This window comes from Hyperolius riggenbachi, chromosome 5 (genome assembly GCF_040937935.1).
Source record: "Hyperolius riggenbachi isolate aHypRig1 chromosome 5, aHypRig1.pri, whole genome shotgun sequence".
NCBI lineage: Eukaryota > Metazoa > Chordata > Amphibia > Anura > Hyperoliidae > Hyperolius > Hyperolius riggenbachi.
The window spans coordinates 445076225-445098773 of record NC_090650.1 but is presented as its reverse complement, the minus strand read 5'-3'; the positions used below and the strand labels follow the sequence as shown (position 1 = coordinate 445098773).

Here is a 22549-nt window from a genome sequence, read left to right as displayed (position 1 = left end):
CAATGCCTAATTCAAAGCCCACAATATGCATGGATATAGAAAAAGTCCCTGAGACACCTCTAGTATCCCTAGGTAGACTGCCCAAATCATATTGCAATAACGCCACATATAACTTTACTATGCTCTGGAAAATTGTAAATATCAGTGATATAGGTACTGATGCATGGTCCCTAGGAATAGCCTTACTTATGCTCCTAGGGGGTAACACTGGTTATATGAATTTTCCCTCAGATCAAGGTATTAATAAAACTTTATGTAATTTTACTGTACTAGATGCTATCCGGATCCCAGAGTGTGCAAACTTATTAGGAATAGAGCTTGCTATGATAGGAGCAGGAGCACATGTTAATGTATCAAAAGAGATGTTTTCACGAGGTATAATCTCATTGCAACCACCCTATTACTTCGTGTGTGGGCGATGGGCTTATGCCTGGCTGCCAAGAGGTAGCTATGGTCAATGTACTGTAGCTACCTTAGCTCCAGTAGTAGCTGTTGTAGAAGAAAAAGCTATAACGGCAAATAAATATTTATTGCCCCATCACAATCTATATAAAAGGAGTCTGTTTACCGCCAATGATTATGCATGGGCCTTTTCCCTACATGGACAGGTTGGGGGATGCAAATGATGATAAGATTAAATAACTACTCTGGACTAATTGACAATATGTTTAATGAGACCATTGCAGCGGTCACTGCTAACACAGTTGAAATAGCCCAAGTACGCAAGTTGGCACTACAAGAAAATTGGCCTTAGATTATATATTAGCGGCCCAGGGGGGGATGTGCATGGTGGTCCAGGACGATTGCTGTACGTGGATTGACGACAATGGCGACATTGTCCTCAACCACTTACAAAAAGTAAAAGAGTTGCAAAACACCGCTAGGGAAATAGGCAATGAGGGATGGAATCCTTTTAAAGGTACAAACATAGGAAATTTATTTGGTTCAATTGGAGGGTTCTTTAAACAAATAGTTGCCTATCTGGTGATGTTCCTGCTCACAGTTCTGATGTTTTACCTTTGCTATAGATTCATTATGTGTTTCATTAGCAGGTGCACTCGCACATCTGAAGCTCACATCTACCTAGTTCAACGAAGAAGCTCCTATGACGAAATATCTACCCAGGAGTATGAAAATTGCGCGACATCGTCGGTCTAACTATTAGATCCTGTGCCTGAAGGCCAATTGGCTATCAGGGTTGGTACGCTTGTCACTGTTGCGCTTAACGTGCGGTGACCGTGCCTTGAACGCGCTTTGTCACTGTTGCGCTTATCGTGTGGTGGCCGCGTTTAGCTATAGAGTAGTCAGAAGTTTATGTTAGAAAGCTTTATTTTAAATTGCTTCTGTAAAATTCTTGTTGTTGATTGTTGTTATAATTGATTTATTAATTTATGTGGCCATCATATGGCCAAAAGGGGGGAAATGTGAGGTTTATGTTAATATAGATATACCTAGCTGTAGATTCCTCCTTTGTATTACAAGACAGGTTCTCTTAAGTTTCTGCTATAATAGGAAAATAGACAGAAATTGTTTCTCTCTAGCAGCAGCTCAGAGCAATAGAAACTAGATAAGGGGGTCTAATGATTTCAAAGTTTAATTTTCTCCCTCTATCATAACAGATTAGCTGACCGAAACTAGATAGTGAAGGACTTAGGACCTGTCAGACAGATATGTATATTTCTGCAGTGTTTAGCAAAATTATTGGCTGACAGTTATGGAAAATTACAAATAGACACGAATTACCTCATGTGAATAATCATTAATTGAATTGACCAAGCGCTTTTGAGCCTTTAAAAGGAATGGTACAAATAAACAGGGGCAGAGAACATAATCTGAGTCCCTTAGAACGTGTTCAAAGGTGTCGTGTGTTCTTCATTGGGCCTACCTATTGGGAGTCCATTAGCCAACGTACCCACTGAGGTGCTTGGCCTCACCCTAAACTTATCTTGCAGGTCTGCGGACTTCACACAACCAAAGTCACTAGACGGGATAACAAGGTAAGTACCTTTATTTTTAATATGAATCCAAAACATAAGAAAAAGGTATAGAAATAATGTTACATGTTTCTTATCACAGGCAGCTCATCGCTGGAAGTAATACAGAGCAGTGTTGCCAACCGTCAGAAAATTTACGGATTGTCTGTAAATAAATATTTAAATTTTGGTGCCGGTGATTTCCGTAAGTACGTTTGCTGTGTCCGTAAAAATCAAGCAGATCCTTGCACTTGCCGGGGGCGGGTTGTTGCAAAGAGTTAATTCCGCCCCCTCGGATCACTGTGGCAGCCAGTAGCAGGCATTTCTGTCTCACACATCTCCTCCCCTTTTTTCCCCGGCCAGCTCCACCCCCGCCTCTATCAGTCAGCCATCTATCCCGGGAGTGTGTGCGCTGTCACAGGGCCCCTAGTGGCTGGACCGCAAAATGCCTTCCAATCGGTTTCAGCACACAGACCATGCAGTCTGTGGTCGCAATCGGTGCACAGAAACCGCTGGAATTTTGGCAGCAGACTGACTAGAAGGGAGCCTGTGAGTTACGGTAATTACAGATTACACACTATTTCAGGGTAGAACTGCCACCACCTCTGTTATCATGGGACAGAGGAGCCCACTGACTGGCTGAGTCTAGACCTGCAAATAAAAACGGTTAAACACACTCTATTCTGTCTAGCTAGCAATAGTAGCGACTCTTCAGAGACCAGGTTCAGTTTGTGCGGCTGAATAGCAGGGTGGCTGAATACACAAAATGATGTTTTAGCACCGTTTTATTAAAATGCAATATATAAATAATTAATATATACAGAAAATCGTTAAAATCAACAATTATAGACATTAATAGCCAGTATAGAAAATAAAAGAGAAGAAAACGGATACCTAAAGTTCGAGGAAATATGTCCTTTCTGGGAAAACTTGTAAAGTTCCTTTGTTTCAGTTCAGGAAAATGTGCTCGGAGCGGATTATTTGAAAGTGACTGTGAGAGTCTCTGGCAGTGGTGCTGGCTGGGGAGGGCAGCGAGCGGCCCGAGGACTCCAGGAGCCAGCGAGCGGCCTGAGGACTCCAGGAGCCAGCAAGCAGGGAGACGGAGATCCAGGGCCGGTTCAAGTAACAATTGGGCCCTAGGGCAAAACTAGCCTGGGACCCCCCAACAGACACCCCTGACCAAAAGACGTCACTAGGGGCCCTTTGTTGCAGCCAAATTTCCCTCCTGGGCCCCTGAGCTGGCTACTGACCCTCCCCCAATCACCTCCCAACTTAACAGACTCTGCAGAGTCCCTGGGGAGCAACAGTTAAGATGGGGGAGGGACACCTTGGGGGTCCCTACAGGCTCTGGGACCCTGGGGCAATTGCCCATTTTTTCCTATGATAGCTCCGGCCCTGTGGAGATCTGTGATCATCACAAGAGGAGTGGTGAGAAGATGCTGACTGTTTCTGCTGCTGCCAGAGGAGGGCAGGAAGCATTGATGGCTGCTCTGGTCCAGGTATATGGGCATTGTGAGGCATTCCATTAAGGGACCACACACACACACACACACACACACACACACACACACACACACACACACACACACACACACACTGTACACACACACACACACACACACACACACACAGTACACCAGCTGTACACACACACACTGTACACACACACACACACACACACACACACACACACACACACACACACACACACACACACAGTACACCAGCTGTACACACACACACACACACACACACACACACAGTACACCAGCTGTACACACACACACTGTACACATACACACTACACACACACCCTGTGCAGGCTTTATTAGGTCACTGTGCTCAATGCTAATCATCACTTGTGCAGGGAAAGGAATTCTGGCAGTAAGAGGGCCATATGAGAGGAATCTGAAGTTAAATGTGGTGCAATAGCTGTGTATCTTATACATTATAAGAGCCACAGTCACAGCAGACATGTTGTGTCAAAAACAGTGATCAGCAGCTCTTGTGACTTGCCCTGTCTGTCATCAGAACCTCCACACATCCCTGACATGATGAGGCATAAAGCTGCTGGGCTGGAAATGGTTTATGGATATTCAGGCAAGAAATACAGATCTATCACAGCAGCGGGGAAGGGTGGACGTCTCCCCCCCCCCCTTCCCTCACCTTAGGGCTCCCCCTCCTTCGCTCTCCCCTCCAGAACTAAGTCTTGTGTGGCGGCTGGCAGCGGGTGGAACATACCTCCGTCTTGTTCCAAGCGCCGGAAGTTCTGGTGCCGCTGCTCTGGTCTGGACCAGACTAGCGGCAAATGCAGAGAGACCATCCCACGCCCGCTACCAGCTGCTGCACAAGACTTCGTTCTGGAGGGGAGAGCGAGGGAGGGGGAGCCCAAAGGGGAGGGGGGGGGAGACGTCCCCCCTTATCCGCTGCTGTGCCCATGATCGCTCCCTCTTCTCTGTGCTGCTCCCCTCCTGCTGGGGGGGGGGGGGGGACACCTGGCTACCTGTTCTAGGGACATCTCTGCCCCTGGCTTCCTGTTCTGGGGACATCTCCACCCCTGACTACCTGTTCTGGGGACATCTATACCACTGGCCACCTATTCTGGGGACATCTATAGACCTGGCTACCTATTTTTGGGAAACCACTGCTGTCAGATGAAGTGTATTTTTGGGAACTGCTGCCAGATTATGTGTATGTTGGGGGAATCGCTGCTGCCAGATTAAATCTATTTTTAGGGAACCACTGCCATATTATCTGTATTTTGGAAGAACCTCTGCCAGATTACGTGGATTTTTGGTGAAATGCTGTAAGATTACATGTATTTTGGGGGAAGGGGGGAAACACTATGGCAGAGCTCAAACTTCCCTGGCAGACCTTTTACAGCACCACTATAGTCATGTATATTCAGCCCCACCCATGACCACGCCCACATTTTGTCGCGTGACCACGCCCATTTTTCGGCACGGGGCGCAGGGGATTTTGTCGGTAAATATTTAGGCATTCGTCAGTAAAAAATAACGTGAAAGGCTGGCAACACTGATACAGAGTATAGAGATTATTATCAGTGACAGACAAACAAATACAATCATAATAATGTGACAATAAATGAGGATTTCAGGATATAATGATTCAGGTCAGAAATCAGGAATTGTCCCTGGAGATCACAGACAGCTAGTAATTACTGGGAGGACCATAAGCCAATCACAATTCTCTCCCTGTGATGTCACCAGTGGGCGGAGCTCTCACACACCCTGACTCCCCCCACATATCTTTATACAGCCTCCCCCCCCTACACATAGCCCAGCATGGAGGGGCTTAGTGAAGGTGGCAGTGAAGGTGTGGAGGTGTCTGATGATGGGGTGACCCAGGGCATAAAAGGAGATCTGCCCAGCCTCATAATCCAGATATATCCTGAGTCTATCACTGCGGATCCCATCATGTATCCGGATCTCTTGCATGTCATGTATCACTAAGTACTTATTATACGCCCTGCGCAAACCCCAGGACTTGTTATTCCATCCAATCCCTGACCTTATTCCTCTCCTTGCTATACGGGGGTAACACATCCCGACTATCAAGTTATCTGATCCCCCACCATCCACGTCCCAGTAATGTCGCCCTGAGGAGAAACTCTGAATACTCAACACCTGAGGCTCATCCTGAAATCTCTCCCGTGTTGCTGGGCGGTTCTGCTTTATATCTGTGTCGGATGCAGTTTTCCTGTCATCTGTTATATGTAGCTCATTGCTAGCTGTGTTTACATCCAGTAATATATCTGCAGGCTGTATAGGGATACCCCCAGTTACCCCAGACATGATATCAGCCAGTCCTGTGTGTAATGTGTGTGAGATGCCGGCCACATCCAGATCCCCTCCATCATGGAGCTGCTCATCATGTCTGTCCTCCGTGTCACACAAGTCACCTGTGTTTGATTCCTCTAAGACAGTCAGTGGATCAGTCATGTTACACAGCTCCTCAATGTGACGCATCTTCAGAGACAGCTCCTCCTTCTTTATCTCCAGCTGTCTGATGATGTCATCATAGCATTGTACCTGCCTCATGATGTCACTCAGGACTCTCTTCTCCAGCTCCTCCAGCCGTCTCCTGAGGTCTCTAAACAGGGCAGTGACTCTCTCTGCTTCACCATCTGCTTTTCTCCTGCGTTCCTCCAGACTCTGGACTCTTTTCTCAGCCTCCTCTGTCTCTGCCATCAGTTTCTGCAGATCATTCCTCAGCTTCTTCTTCTTCTCCTCAGAGGCCTTATCCAGTGACATCATCTTATGTCCTACATGTCCCCCGATCACATTGCAGGACACACAGACATATGAGGCATCCTCAGTGCAGTAATACTCCAGGATCTTCTTATGGACGGAGCATTTCCTGGTCTCCGGGGAGGTGGTGGGGGCACATAAGACGTGTTCTGGTGCCTTGCTGTGGACTCTCAGGTGATTATCACACATAGAAGCGTCACAGTGCAGACAGGACTTAACAGCAGGTACAGGAGAGTCCACACAGTAAGTACAGCGGACTATTACTTTCTTCAGGAAACGCTCTGCTATGTTCCTCAGAGCAATGTTCCTGTGTAATCCGGGCCGCTCCTTGTACTCCTCTCTACATTCAGGACAGGAATAACCTGCAGATCCCTCCTGTGAGTCCAGCACACGATCAATACAGACCCGGCAGAAGTTGTGACCACATCTCAGGCTTACAGGATCTGTATAAATGGTCAGACAGACGGGACACTCCAGCTCCTCGCTCAGATCAGCAGACGCCATCGCTGGCAGCAGGAAAGGAAATGAAGGGCAAAGTCTCTGATCCTCGGAATCCTGGAGAACCAGTTACTTATTACTTGCCTGGGGGAGGGGCGACATCACAGCTGACCTTTTTTTTGTTATTCAAATACAAACATTAGAACGAAAGCAAACGTATTGCTGTCTGAAACATCTCTATGTATATTTAAAAAAACAACAACAAAATTGTGACGTGTGGACTGGGGAATATGAGAAGTAATAGGGGTGTGAGCAGAGTGGTGACATACTGAATAACACTCTCACCATACAGCGTTAGGTTACTGGTTCAAATGTGGGCCAGTACATGATCTGCATGGAGTTTGTATGTTTTCTCATCTTTGCCAGGGTTTCCTACCGCATTCGTTCTCGGCCTTTTGGCTAAGATCAAATGTAGTATCTGTTCTTGAGGTTTTGGGGGGGGCCTGGAGGGATGGCACTGTGGCAGGGTGTCCCTCCTGGTCGTAATTCCCCAGAGGCTGATGGAATGGATCTACCATGATCGAAGCTGAAGGGCTGAGGGCTTTGCTTAGGCGTACTGCCCCTGGAAGTGGCGCTCCAGGAGTACCTGAAAAAACCTGGGATGTGGCAGATCCCAGGCGGAAGTAGGGTGCTTTGGTCTGTACTGCCCATATGCATGGCCGACTAACACAGCTCCCCGGCCTTTTGGCTAGGGAGACTGCGAAATTTTTACAACTCCGGCCGCAAGGTCGAGGCCAGCTTGCTGGCACCGGTGACTTGTCCCCTGGGGACTTCAGTCCCCGCCCGGCTGCCTCTCGGGGGACCCACGGACCGTGTGGGAAGCCACATGGCCCAGGCCCTTTGGGTAACCACTGGGCAGGTTGGGGTCCTTCTATCCTTTGAGTGTTGGAGGACCCAAGAAGCCCCCTGCGCCGAAGGCAAAGGGGGAAGGCTTCCTTTGGGGAACACCGGAAGGGCCCTGCTGTATTGTGGGGCCCGTGGCTGCTCATGCATGTTTTGTGGGGGTGTTTACGCACTCCCACTTTTTCCGTGCATGGGCATAAAGGCCTTGCTTACTCCAGGACTCCTGAGCCAAGAAAGCTAAAAAAAAAAATAAAAAAAAAATAAAAATAAAATAAATCTGTTTAACTTACCTGGGACTTCTGCCGGCTGCCTGTGCCTGCGCCGGTCCTCAACGATCCTCCGGGCCACCCAAGTTGTTGGATTTTGGCGACTCCACCAGTCGATGGCCAATGGGCCTGCACAGCCCTAGCCGCACGCGTCCTCACTCACCCTGCGCAGTACGAGATTTTCTCGCCAGGAGCGTCCTCAGATTTTCCTGCACTGCACATGCGCATGACGCTCCCAGCGATAGGAGCGTGAATGAGGACACGTGCGGCCAGGACCGTGCAGGCGCAGTGGTCGCCGAAATCAAAACTGGGTCATAGCAGGGGAGGGAGGATCGGTTTGGCGCGGCGCGGGCGAAGGGCGGATGCAGGGGACCAGTAGAAGCCCCAGGTAAATTAAACAGTTTTTTAAAACATTTTTTATATTTTATGTATGACTTGAGTTTTCCTTTAATTGGCTTCTAACAAAATTGGCCTTAAAGAAAACCTGTGACAAGAAAAAGCTCCCCTGGGGGGTCATCACCTCGGGAGGGGGACGCCTCCGGATCCTATTGAGGCTTCCCCCGTCCTTCTGTGTCCCACGACGGCGACGAAAATCCTAAATATCTAAATATTTACCTTCCCGGTGTCAAAAACCTTGGCAGTTCTTGCCTTTTTCATGATTGCTAACTCAGTAAAGGACCAGCCCTTAAAGCGTTGCTATCATATAAATCCGGCATAGTGGGGTCTGAACCCTCTATAACAGTAATTATAGATTGACGGTATACCTTGAGATGAATCAGAGCACTCAGTATATGATTTTATATAAAAAATTGTATTTGCTTATCATACAGCATATATACAAAATATGAACAGTTCCAAGTAGTGTTTCCTTCTAACAGTATTCCACCTTATCAAGGCTTTATAGCCAAACGATCATCAATCTTCTAAGTACATTCAAAAAAGAATATAACAGTTGTGTTATGTAGAATAAGATCAAAGTAGTCTCATCTGTGTCAATAGCTGTGTATCTAGTAGCTGTGTAAAACTTGTAGTAATCTTCTCAAAGAAATAGCATAAAAAATAGCTTCTAAAAAACTTCTTTCTAACATCTTAATAAAACTTAATGCTGAAAAATTAATAAAGTAAATCACCAGAATATTAAAGGAAAGGTTCAGGGAAACCTGTAAAAAAATAAAAATCCCTATCCACTTACCTGGGGCTTCCTCCAGCCCGTGGCAGGCAGGAGGTGCCCTCGCCGCCGCTCCAGAGGCTTCCGGTCGTCTTCGGTGGCCGACCCAACCTGGCCAGGCCGGCTGCCAGGTCGGGCTCTTCTGCGCTCCAAGGACGGGCTCTTCTGCGTCCCACGCGGGCGCGCTGACGTCATCGGACGTCCTCCGGGCTGTACTGCGCAGGCGCAGTAGTTCTGCGCATGCGCAGTAGAGCCCGGAGGACGTCCGATGACGTCAGAGCGCCGGCGTGGGACGCAGAAGTTCCGGGCCTTGGAGCGCAGAAGAGCCCGACCTGGCAGCCGGCCTGGCCAGGTCGGGCGCGCCACCGGAGACCACTGGGAGCCTGCGGAGCGGCGGCGAAGGCACCTCCTGCCTGCCACGGGCTGGAGGAAGCCCCAGGTAAGTGGAAATTGATTTTGATTTTTTACCCACCCTCCCTGAACCTTCCCTTTAAGCATATTACCCCTTCTCTGTCATCTCTTCAGCATCTAGAACCACTTGTGGGAAGTAGATGTACAGAGGCGCCAAAAGGATAAAATATGCTAAAATGTTTAAAATATTCGGGTGGCGGCGGTGGACCGGCCACTCAGAAATAGACTCGATGCTGTCGCTTAAGATAAAGACAATTTATTCACATACTCCATGAACAGAACCGCAACGCGTTTCACGGGTATATTCCCGCTTCCTCAGGCAATAAACAGATAGGAGTACACAGCACAGTCTCAAGGTCACGAATAGCGCCTCTGTCAAGACATATTTTATCCTTTTGGCGCCTCTGTACATCTACTTGTCAAGATATCCACCCTTGGTGGTTGGAAGGGTGACAAACCCTCCTTTCCTTCTTCAGAGAGCGACATCTTAATCCTGAGTGGGGACAGGTCTAATCTCCCCACCTGCCTATATAGTGGTTGCCTAAATGGTAACCCATGTTTGTAAGTATAATACTTACTCCACACTAATTCTCCCTGATCCAATACATACTACACTATATTGGGCTCTCGGTTTCTCTGTTTTATCACTTGTGGGAAGGTAGCTTCTGCCTCATGTGTCTTCTCAGGAGATTGTTGGGCTTCTGCAAACTATGAACTTTCAGCTCCTACTTTTATAGGGGTTGGAGGCAATATGGCTGCCTAATCTGGACTTTCCCTGAATCCCAGACTCTGATTGGCTAAAGCTTCCGTGCGTCAAACGCTATCTATGTTTTGAATACCTAAATTACAATATTATTGTTTATAAATTCTTAATTACCTTATCTTGTGGAAATCTACGTAGGTTTGCAATGTTTACACATTCTAATAAGGTCATTTCTGACGCAATTATTAAAAATGGACGTCACCAGCCATCTTGTCTGCTGGCTGCCCCAGACATTGAGACTAAACAATGTCATTCATGACGCATTTCTGATAATATCCCCTTCTGCTAGTTAGTTTTTGGAATGTGTCTGTACTTTCCCAGGTCAGGTTGACCCTATAACACTGTACAAAGATCTGTAAGAGCCTTCAGCAATTTAAGGCTTTTTGAAACATACAGGGCTTCTAATATACTCATTTAAATATAAAGCTTATTATATAATTCTTCTTAAAACAATTAATCATATAAGAAATAATTGCATATTAAATCTAATAATATATTTAATATTTTTCCACCGGCAAGGGTCATCATTTCATAACAAATAATAAGCAATACTAATAATGTTAATTTTATAAGACTATGAAACCGCCAGGTGGCATCACTGAATCATCTTGGGAAAAACCCCTTGTTTTATATTTCTTTCATATTTTGACTTTCTCTGTCTGGGAAAGTTTTATATTTTCTTGCTGGCCTTGGCCTTCAAGCAAAGAAACATGTCAACAATTGTCTAGCTTATAAGTTAAAACAATCTTATAAGCTTTACAGCCTGGAATATGCTGAGATGTCACAAAGCAATATATTAAAGAAGTAACCCAACTTTACAGTTTACAATGAAATTTTGCATAGAACATTAAAATTTAAAACCTATACATATGACAGCTTTTCCTGCATAAATAAAACTGCTAGAATTCTGACACCGGCTCCAGCGCAGGCGCAGTATCGGCTCTCGGCTCGGAGATAGGCGGAAATAGCCGATCTTTGTCAGGCCACTCTACTTCACAGGCGCAAGTCTCCTGCGCAGTACAGGGGACCCGGCAGAGATCGGCTATTTCTGGCTATCTCCTTGCTGAGAGCTGCAACAGCGCCCCCGCTGGAGCCAGGGAAGGTAAATATAGCAAGCAAGCATGTAAATATATCAGTCATGTCGGGGGAGGATTGCAGGAGACTTCGGGGGAGCCAGCGCTGGACTGCCTGCAGCTACAGGGGAGGGGGAAGCTTCATTGGGACCCTGAGGCTTCCCCCTTCCGAGGTGAGTACCCCCCCGGGGGAACATTTTTTTGTTACAGGTTCTCTTTAAACTATATTAGGGACATATGACTATAGCTAGGATTATACTATGCAGGCCCGCCTTCAGAAATTTATGGGACCCATACCGGGCAATTTTACTGCCCCCTCCCCCTCATTACCCTCTGCCCCCCCCCAAAAAAAAGCAACATTTCTCTATAAAACAAACATGTCAGTGCTACCGTATATAAATATATTACAATAATACTCATAATATGGAAGGAGTCTAGGGATTATATTGGTAGGTATGGTAGGAGATTATACTAGGACTATGGATTAGATTTGAGCTTGTCTAAGGACAGTCAGTGACATGACTATGTACTCTGTACAGTGCTGCAGGAGATGTCAGTGCTATATAAATACATAATAATAATATGGTAGGACATTAGACTATGACTATGGTAGGATTAGAGTGTGAGCTCCTCTGAGGACAGTCAGTGACATGACTATGTACTCTGTAATGTGCTGCAGAAGATGTCAGTGCTATATAAATACATAATAATAATATGGAAGGACATTAGACTATGACTATGGTAGGATTAGAGTGTAAGCTCCTCTGAGGACAGTCAGTGACATGACTATGTACCCTGTAATGTGCTGCAGAAGATGTCAGTGCTATATAAATACACAATAATAATATGGTAGTACATTAGACTATGACTATGGTAGGATTAGAGTGTGAGCTCCTCTGAGGACAGTCAGTGACATGACTATGTACTCTGTACAGTGCTGCAGAAGATGTCAGTGCTATATACATACATAATAATATGGTAGGACATTAGACTATGACTATGGTAGGATTAGAGTGTAAGCTCCTCTGAGGACAGTCAGTGACATGACTATGTACTCTGTAATGTGCTGCAGAAGATGTCAGTGCTATATAAATACATAATAATAATATGGTAGGACATTAGACTATGACTATGGTAGGATTAGAGTGTGAGCTCCTCTGAGGACAGTCAGTGACATGACTATGTACTCTGTATTGTGCTGCAGGAGATGTCAGTGCTATATAAATACATAATAATAATATGGTAGGACATTAGACTATGACTATGGTAGGATTAGAGTGTAAGCTCCTCTGAGGACAGTCAGTGACATGACTGTGTATCCTGTAATGTGCTGCAGAAGATGTCAGTGCTATATAAATACATAATAATAATATGGTAGGACATTAGGCTATGACTATGGTAGGATTAGAGTGTGAGCTCCTCTGAGGACAGTCAGTGGCATGACTATGTACTCTGTAATGTGCTGCAGAAGATGACAGTGCTATATAAATACATAATAATAATATGGTAGGACATTAGACTATGACTACAGTAGGATTAGAGTGTGAGCTCCTCTGAGGACAGACAGTGACAGAACTATGTACTCTGTAATGTGCTGCAGAAGATGTCAGTACTATATAAATCTATAAGTATAAAATTGGATGTGTGTATGTATGTGCTGCGATCACTCGAAAACGCCTTTACCGATTTGAACGAAACTTGGTACACAGATCCCTTACTACCTGGGATGATATGTTCTGGGGGGGGGGGGGGGAGTCTCGCGGCCCCCCTGCACACTTGGGCGGAGCTACAAACAGTTAATCAGGTTTCACCCATGCATGTCAATGAAAAAAATGTAAAAGGCTGCCCTTCTCACAGTAATCATGCCAGAGTCCCCACACTTGGCACAGTTGGTCACTTGGTGGCCGACGTTACAAACCCAGGAAAAGTGGGAGGAGCATAAAACAGCCATTCAAATTTCAGCCATTCATTTTCAATGGTAAAATGTAAACTGCAGCCATTCTTAGACTCTTAATCGCAGGGTTCTCAAACTTGCCACACTTGATCACTGGGTGACTGAGATTAAGATTCAGGAAAGTGGGTGGAGCCTACAACAGCTCATCAAAATCCACCTATTGATTTTCAAGGAGAATAAAACTGTTGCCATTCTTAAAGTGGCCGCTAACGGTCCTATTTCTAGTGAAAAATCATTCAAGCCATCAAATTCTCACTCGGAAATGATTGGATCGACTGCAAATATTTGCCATTGATAGATACAATCGATTATGAACAACTGATTTTTCGTCTAACTGAATTTTGATTTTTCAAGTCCCTCGTGATTGATAGAAAGGAAAGATTGGTTTGTTGATGGTGTAGCGAACGATTTTTCTTCCGATCAGAATTTCTGATCGCTCGAACGATTTTTCGCTAGAAATTGGATCGTTAGTGGCCAACTTTACACTGTTAATGGCAGAGGCTTCAAACTTGCTACAGTCAGTCATTGGGTGACTGGGATCCCAATTCACTAAACAGGCGGGGCCACAAACAGCCAATCAGATTTCCTTGGTGGATAAACTGCTTCCATTCACACATTTTTGATGCCAGGAACCTGAAATCTCGCAGACTTGCTCATTGAGTGACTGTGTGTCAAGGTTACAAAAAGTGGGCGGAGCCAAAAACACATTTTACTGGGAAAATATAAACTGCAGCCTTTCTTACACTGTTAATGGCAGGGTTGTCAAACTATGCACAGTTGGTCACTGGATGACTGGGATTAATATTCAGGAAAATGGGTGGAGCCTACAACAGCCAATCAAAATTCCCCTGTTGATTTTCAAGTGTAGTATATTTAAATTGCTGCCATTCTTACACTGTTAATGGCAGATGCCTAAAAACCTGCTACAGTTGGTCACTGGGGGACTGGGGTTCAAAATCAGAAAGGGGCGGAGCCACAAACAGCCAATCAGATTTGAGTATTTTCAATGGGAATACACAAATTATTGATACCAAGAACCCCGAAGCTCGTAAACTTGGTAATTGAGCGACTGTATGTCTAGGTTAGAAAAAGTGGGTGGCGCCAATAACTAAATTTTTTACATGGGAAAATACAGTATAAACGGCAGCCATTCTTAGGCTCCCTGCACACTGCAAATCCGTTTTCCGATTCCGATTCCGATTCCGTTTCCGATTCCGATTCCGATTCCGTTTCCGATTTTCCTTGAATACATTCAACAGAAAAACGGATCAAAAAACGCAGCATGCAGTTAAGATTAAAAATCTGAATCGGAATCGGATGTAAAAACAGATTAAAAATCTGAATCTGAATCTGATTTGCTTGCAGTGTGCAAGAGGCCTAACACTGTTAATGGCAGGGTTCTCAAACTTGACAGTTAGCCACTGGGTGACTGGGATTAATATTCAGAAAGTGGGTGGGGCATACAACTGTCAATCAAAATTCACCTATTGATTTTTAAGGGGAACATTCACATTGCTACCATTCTTACACTGTTAATGGCAGAGGCCTCAAACCTGATACAGTCAGTGATTGGGTGACTGGGGTCCAAATTCACTAAAAGGGGCGGAGCCACAAATACCCAATCAGATTTGTTAGATTGATTTCAGCCATTCTGTTATTGGTAGGGTTCTCAAAATTGACACAGTTGGTCAATGGATGACTGTGATTGATATTCAGGAAAGGGAATATTTACATTGCTGCCATTCTTACACTCTTAATGGCAGCTGCTTCAAATCTGGTACAGTCAGTCACTGGGAGACTGGGGTTTAAAATCAGAAAGGGGCGGAGTCACAAACAGCCAATCAGATTTGTTTAATTCCAATGGAAAAATGCAACTTATTGATGCCAAGAACCCCAAAGCTCATAAACTTGGTCAGTGAGTGACTGTATGTCATGGTTACAAACGGGTGCAGGCAAAAACAACTTACTTTTTACATAGGAAAATATAAACTGCTGCCATTCTCACACTATTAACCTGCCTGGCGTTCTATTAAGATCGCCAGGCAGGCTGCGGGAGGGTTTTTTTTTAATAAAAAAAAAACTATTTCATGCAGCCAACTGAAAGTTGGCTGCATGAAAGCCCACTAGAGGGCGCTCCGGAGGCGATCTTCCGATCGCCTCCGGCGCCCAGAATAAACAAGGAAGGCCGCAATGAGCGGCCTTCCTTGTTTTGCTTATATCGTCGCCATAGCGACGAGCGGAGTGACGTCATCGACGTCAGCCGACGTCGTGACGTCAGCCGCCTCCGATCCAGCCCTTAGCGCTGGCCGGAACTTTTTGTTCCGGCTGCGCAGGGCTCAGGCGGCTAGGGGGGCCCTCTTTCGCCGCTGCTCGCGGCGAATCGCCGCAGAGCGGCGGCGATCAGGCAGCACACGCGGCTGGCAAAGTGCCGGCTGCGTGTGCTGCTTTTTATTTCAGCCAAATCGGCCCAGCAGGGCCTGAGCGGCAGCCTCCGGCGGTACTGGACGAGCTGTGCTCGTCCAGACCGCCCAGCAGGTTAATGGTAGGGTTCCCAAACTTTGCCCAGATGGTCACTGGGTGACTGAGATTAATATTCAGGAAAGTGGGTGGAGTCTATAATAGCCAATCAAAATTCACCTGTTGATTTTCAAGGAGAATATTTAAATTGCTGCCATTTTTACACTGTTAATAGCAGATGCCTCAAACCTGCTACAGTTGGTCATTGGGTGACTGGGGTTTAAATGCTGGAGAGGGGCGGAGTCCAAAGCCACCAATCTGATTTGTTTAATTGCTGTGGGAAAATGCAAATGATTGATGCCAAAGACACCAAAACTCACAAACTTGGTGATTGAGTGTTTGTGTGTTAGGGTTACGAAAAGTGGGTGGAGCGGACACCAGCCAAATACATTCCTGGGCAATACCGGGTCATCAGCTAGTCAATAAAAATAATTGTTATGTGTAGAGTGCGGGTGTTAGGGCCGGTTTCCGCTTAGCTGGCGTGTGTTGTAGCCGCATCATACATGGTGATAGCGTATCTGCTATATGGTGCATGGCAGGAATCTGACGCTGTGTGACCTCAGCCTGGACGAGACAGCTTTTCCTTTAGGCTGCCACCACATTTATATCTGCGGATTTCGGCCGCGTTTTTTCATATTTGAGATTCTGCCTCTCACGATTTTTCCGATGAGATTCTACATTTGTGTGATTGCGTTTTCATGCAATTTTTCGGCACGAGAGTTTCCTGTGCATGTCAATGAAGTGCATCTAATTCAATTTTCTTGTCACAAATTCCATTCTTCTGCCTTTCCACCTACATATATTGTACACAAATCGCATTTCCATTCCAAAACAAAGCATAGATGTAGGATGTCTTTTTTTTCAGCAAAAAAATCATATCCAAAAAAATGCACAACAACGCACAACACCGCAAGTCGAATGCAACACTATTGACTAGCATTGCGAATTCACAAAAATGAGAAATGCACACAAATTCTGTTACATTTGACAACTTTCTAATATACAACTTACTCACAGTCTCTTCAACAATCTCTAAGTATTTTTTCAATCCAAACAACCACAACACTAATGCCACTGATATTTCCTATTACCATTCTTTCCATAGACAGTTACTGGTCATACAATATCTACTGTGTACTTACTATAGTTTCCTTAAACTAAATCTAGATAAAACGGAATTTATGATCTTCCCACCCCGGCCATCCCTGAACCTCCCAGATGTGCATGTCACTGTTAACCACACTACCATTCGCCCTACCTCTCAAGCCCGCTGTCTGGGTGTCACCCTGGACTCCGCACTCTCCTTCACTTCCCACATCCAAAACCTCACAAAGTCCTGCAACTTCCACCTTCGTAACATCTGTAAGATTCACCCTTTCCTGACCTCTGCCACCATCAAACTCCTCATCCATGCCCTCATAATTTCCCACCTTGACTACTGCAATGCCCTTCTGTCTGGTCTCCCTATGACCCGAATAGCCCCACTGCAGTCCATCATGAATGCGGCAGCCAGAATTATCCACTTCTCCCATCGCTCCACCAGGGCGGATCCCCTCCTTGAATCCCTCCACTGGCTTCCTATCCAGTCCAGAATCAGATTCAAGATACTGTGTCTGACCTACAAATCTGTCCACAAAACCTGTCCAACCTACATTTCTGATCTTACTCAGAGATACACACCCAGCCACTCACTCCGCTCCTCCAATGAACTTTGCCTAACCGCCCCCCGCATCACCCAGTCCCATGCACGCCTCCAGGACTTCTCAAGAGCTGCTCCAACACTATGGCACTCCCTACCTCCCCCCGTTAGGGAAGCCCCCTCCTTCAACATCTTCAAGAAGGCCCTCAAAACTCACCTTTTCACTCTGGCCTACCCCCCCCCCTCACAAGTGCTCTAAACCCACAGCTGAACTCTGGTCCCCTACCTTTTGTGTCCCTACCTCTCCCTCTAGATGTAAACCCACGCTATGCATCTGAGTGAACCTAACTTGCCTAATCTCCATGCTCCCCTCCAGTGACTAAGCATTACCTTGTACTCATACTGTGCTGTGTGATCTCCATGCTCCTCTCCAGTGACTGAGCATTACCTTGTACTCATACTGTACTGCGTGATCTCCATGCTCCATCCAGTGACTAAGCATTACCTTGTACTCATACTGTGCTGTGTGATCTCCATGCTCTCCTCCAGTGACTAAGCATTATTTTGTACTCATACTGTGCTGTGTGATCTCCATGCTCTCCTCCAGTGACTAAGCATTACCTTGTACTCATACTGTGCTGTGTGATCTCCATGCTCCATCCAGTGACTAAGCATTACCTTGTACTCATACTGTGCTGTGTGATCTCCATGCTCCATCCAGTGACTAAGCATTACCTTGTACTCATACTGTGCTGTGTGATCTTCATGCTCCATCCAGTGACTAAGCATTGCCTTGTACTCATACTGTGCTGTGTGATCTCCATGCCCCATCCAGTGACTAAGCATTACCCTGTACTCATACTGTGCTGTGTGATCTCCATGCTCCATCCAGTGACTAAGCATTACCTTGTGCTCATACTGTGCTGTGTGATCTCCATGCTCCATCCAGTGACTAAGCATTACCTTGTGCTCATACTGTGCAGTGTGATCTCCATGCCCCATCCAGTGACTAAGCATTACCCTGTACTCATACTGTGCTGTGTGATCTCCATGCTCCATCCAGTGACTAAGCATTACCTTGTACTCATACTGTGCAGTGTGATCTCCATGCTCCATCCAGTGACTAAGCATTACCTTGTGCTCATACTGTGCTGTGTGATCTCCATGCTCCCCTCCAGTGACTAAGCACCTTGTACTCATACTGTGCTGTGTGATCTCCATGCTCCCATCCAGTGACTAAGCATTACCTTGTACTCATACTGTGCTGTGTGATCTCCATGCTCCCCTCCAGTGACTAAGCATTACCTTGTACTAATACTGTGCTGTGTGATCTCCATGCTCCCATCCAGTGACTAAGCATTACCTTGTGCTCATACTATGGTGTGTGATCTCCATGCTCCCATCCAGTGACTAAGCATTACCTTGTACTCATACTGTGCTGTGTGATCTCCATGCTCCATCCAGTGACTAAGCATTACCTTGTACTCATACTGTGCGGTGTGATCTCCATGCTCTATCCAGTGACTAAGCATTACCTTGTACTCATACTGTGCTGTGTGATTTCCATGCTCCCATCCAGTGACTAAGCATTACCTTGTACTCATACTGTGCTGTGTGATCTCCATGCTCCATCCAGTGACTAAGCATTACCTTGTACTCATACTGTGCTGTGTGATCTCCATGCTCCCATCCAGTGACTAAGCATTACCTTGTACTCATACTGTGCTGTGTGATCTCCATGCTCCCATCCAGTGACTGACTAAGCATTACCTTGTACTCATACTGTGCCGTGTGATCTCCATGCTCCATCCAGTGACTAAGCATTACCTTGTACTCATACTGTGCTGTGTGATCTCCATGCTCCCATCCAGTGACTGACTAAGCATTACCTTGTACTCATACTGTGCTGTGTGATCTCCATGCTCCCCTCCAGTGACTAAGCATTACCTTGTACTCATACCGTGCTGTGTGATCTCCATCCAGTGACTAAGCATTACCTTGTACTCATACTGTGCTGCATGATCTGGTCTTTCTTGTATTGTCATTTTGCTGTATGTCACCCCTAAATATTGTATGTAACCATAACTAATGTCCAGCGCTGCGTAATATGTTGGTGCTTTATAAATGCAATAAACAATAATAATATTACTATTCTCAGCCAGCCCTGCCCATCTCCACGTCTCTACTAATCTACTAATCTCACCCACTGTAACCTATCCCATAACCCGTCCATACAGTATGTATACATATATATATATATATATATATATATATATATATATATATATATATATATATATATATATATATATATATATATATATATATATATATATATATATATATATATAGTGTGTGTGTGTGTGTATACCGTATGAGTGTGTATGTACTTGTGCCCTATGTGTTGTTGTGCAGGGGTCTCAAACTCGCGGCCCGCGGGCCATTTGCGGCCCTCGATACAATATTTTGTGGCCCTCGCCGGCGAAAGCTTCCTTATAGTTCGCTTCAGTGCTCCCAAGTAATCCGCTGCATCCCCGCCGCTAAACGAGGGCTGCAGAGCCCCCAAATTGCCCGGGGGCAATACGCCAGCATTTCCTGGAAGGGGCAGAGCTTTCAGCTTCAGCTCTGCCCCTCCTGACGTCAATCGCCACACGGATCCCCGCCTCTCCCCGCCCCTCTCTGTGAAGGAAGAGTGAGAGGGGCGGGCAGAGGCGGCGATGCACCGCGATTGTGAAATCCCTTATGCGGCCCAGCCTCATCCTGACTTTGCCTCCTGCGGCCCCCAGGTAAATTGAGTTTGAGACCCCTGTTGTATAGGGACATCTGTGTGTATTCAGGTGTGCATACTAGTAGTAACTGTGTACAATTAATGTATCTTGTTTAGTTTCACATGAGTTGATCTGCAATGGAAAGTAGTACAAGGATTGAGCAGCACAACTTGCAGAGTGTTACTTACAGTCTTGCTGAATGCGTCCCATTGTCCCCCTCGGTACTGGGCATCAGTCTGGGCTCCCCGGCCGTTCTGGACCTACAGAGAGAAGTCACCCGTTACACAGGCACCCGTACCTACATCATTTAACAGACAAACACCAAGGATGACCATAACACAGGACAGGTCTCATCAGAGCAGCAATACACAGCAGATACAGCCGCTCATCCTCTACCGCTACATTTACTACAGCACTGGATCATGGTGGCCACAACTGTTATAGGACCTGGTACGGCGCCCCCTAGTGGTGAGGACACCGGAAGGTGGAGGGGGGCAGGTGAGTGAATGTTGTGGGTCTCCATGGTATGTGGAATATGTCTGGTAGAGAGAAATGTGGAAGAAGGACAATTTTATCCACCACAATCCAGAACTGGCCTACAATCCCAACCATTCTATCAGCCTAGATTCATATTTCAGGTATTTGTGGAGTCTGTCTGGCTTCTTATATCTGCTGGGTAGTAGCTCCTCCTCTCTGGGTGCCGCCATTCCTGATGTCCCCTCTCTGAATGCCCCGCCTCTGGGTGCCGCCATTCCTGCCGTCCCCTCTCTGAATGCCCCGCCTCTGGGTGCCGCCATCCCTGATGTCCCCTCTCTGAATGCCCCGTTTCTGTGTGCCGCCACCCCTGCTGTCCCCTTTCTGAATGCCCCGCCTCTGGGTGCCGCCATCCCTGCCGTCCCCTCTCTGAATGCCCCGCCTCTGGGTGCCGCCATCCCTGCTGTCCCCTCTCCGAATGCCCCGCCTCTGGGTGCCGCCAACCCTGACGTCCCCTCTCTGAATGCCCCGTCTATGGGTGCCGCCATCCCCTCTCTGAATGCCCCGCATCTGGGTGCCGCCATTCCTGCCATAACCTCTCTGAATGCTCCGTTTCTGTGTGCCGCCATTCCTGCCGTCCCCTCTCTGAATGCCCCGCCTCTGGGTGCCGCCATTCCTGCCGTCCCCTCTCTGAATGCCCCGCCTCTGGGTGCCGCCATACCTGATGTCCCCTCTCTGAATGCCCCATTTCTGTGTGCCGCCACCCCTGCTGTCCCCTTTCTGAATGCCCCGCCTCTGGGTGCCGCCATCCCTGCCGTCCCCTCTCTGAATGCCCCGCCTCTGGGTGCCGCCATCCCTGCTGTCCCCTCTCCGAATGCCCCGCCTCTGGGTGCCGCCAACCCTGACGTCCCCTCTCTGAATGCCCCGTCTATGGGTGCCGCCATCCCCTCTCTGAATGCCCCGCGTCTGGGTGCCGCCATTCCTGCCATAACCTCTCTGAATGCTCCGTTTCTGTGTGCCGCCATTCCTGCCGTCCCCTCTCTGAATGCCCCGCCTCTGGGTGCCGCCATTCCTGCCGTCCCCTCTCTGAATGCCTCTCTGGGTGCGTTTGTTTAAAAATAGTTTATATCCACGATAACCGGCACCATCAATAAGTATATGCTCTTTTATTTTTGCAGAAAATGCATTACAGCAATCCAAGCAACGTTTCAGGGCAGCCGCCCCTTTATCAAGCTATGCTGTCAATGTACAAACATACAATGAATTCACTTCTCAATTTATACGCCAGTATAGGCAGCCTAGAGCCAATTACACAACACTATTAGGTCATCTGACCCGTCTCTAAGGTCCCACCTCATGCGGACCTGATAGAGAACTTCAGGGCTAAGGCTGCTATTGGAGGATTCAAACCTCCAACTCACCCCCGCCCCATACCTCTCCAACGGCTGCGAGCACCGGCTCCTCCCCTGGTGCTGGGTCCTCTCCGCAGCCACTCCCAGCAGGCCGCCACAACGGCGGACCTGATGGGGAACTTTGGCCGCATGACGCACAGGAGCGGGGCTAAGCCCCGCCCCTTGCGTCTCCCCAGCAACCACAGACGCCGGCGGCGGGATATGCCGCAAGCGCTGTGAGATGTAAACAAAGGAGGTGTCAGCAGTCGCAGCCAATGGAAGGAGACCTCTCCACGCAGCACTACGCATGGCAGCCGTATAGCATAAATCACAGAGTACACACATAAGTACATGGACGACCTCTAGAAGGAGATCAACCAGGTAGAGGTTCAAGGTAGCATCCATAATTCATTTCTATTCATTCATAATGTGAAACTGTCGTGGCATTGAGAGACTGATGTCCAACTTACAACACAACCACCAAATAGCATGACACATGGGCACCCAATCAAAACGATAGGTATACATAAATCACGCTAT

At 46.9% G+C, this 22549-nt stretch overlaps 1 protein-coding gene and 1 pseudogene across 4 annotated transcripts in view; one reads left to right on the top strand and one right to left on the bottom strand.

The window, feature by feature from the left end:
* Positions 1–22549, bottom strand: part of LOC137519260 (microtubule-actin cross-linking factor 1, isoforms 6/7-like) — a 277534-nt gene that overhangs the window by 153084 nt on the left and 101901 nt on the right. For all 4 annotated transcript variants that reach the window (XM_068238155.1, XM_068238153.1, XM_068238154.1 and 1 more), the window contains exon 3: positions 20333–20404. In XM_068238155.1, the coding sequence (XP_068094256.1) occupies positions 20333–20404 (72 nt within the window). The remainder of the gene's footprint in view (positions 1–20332; positions 20405–22549) is intronic.
* LOC137520060 (U2 spliceosomal RNA) lies at positions 7122–7233 on the top strand (annotated as a pseudogene).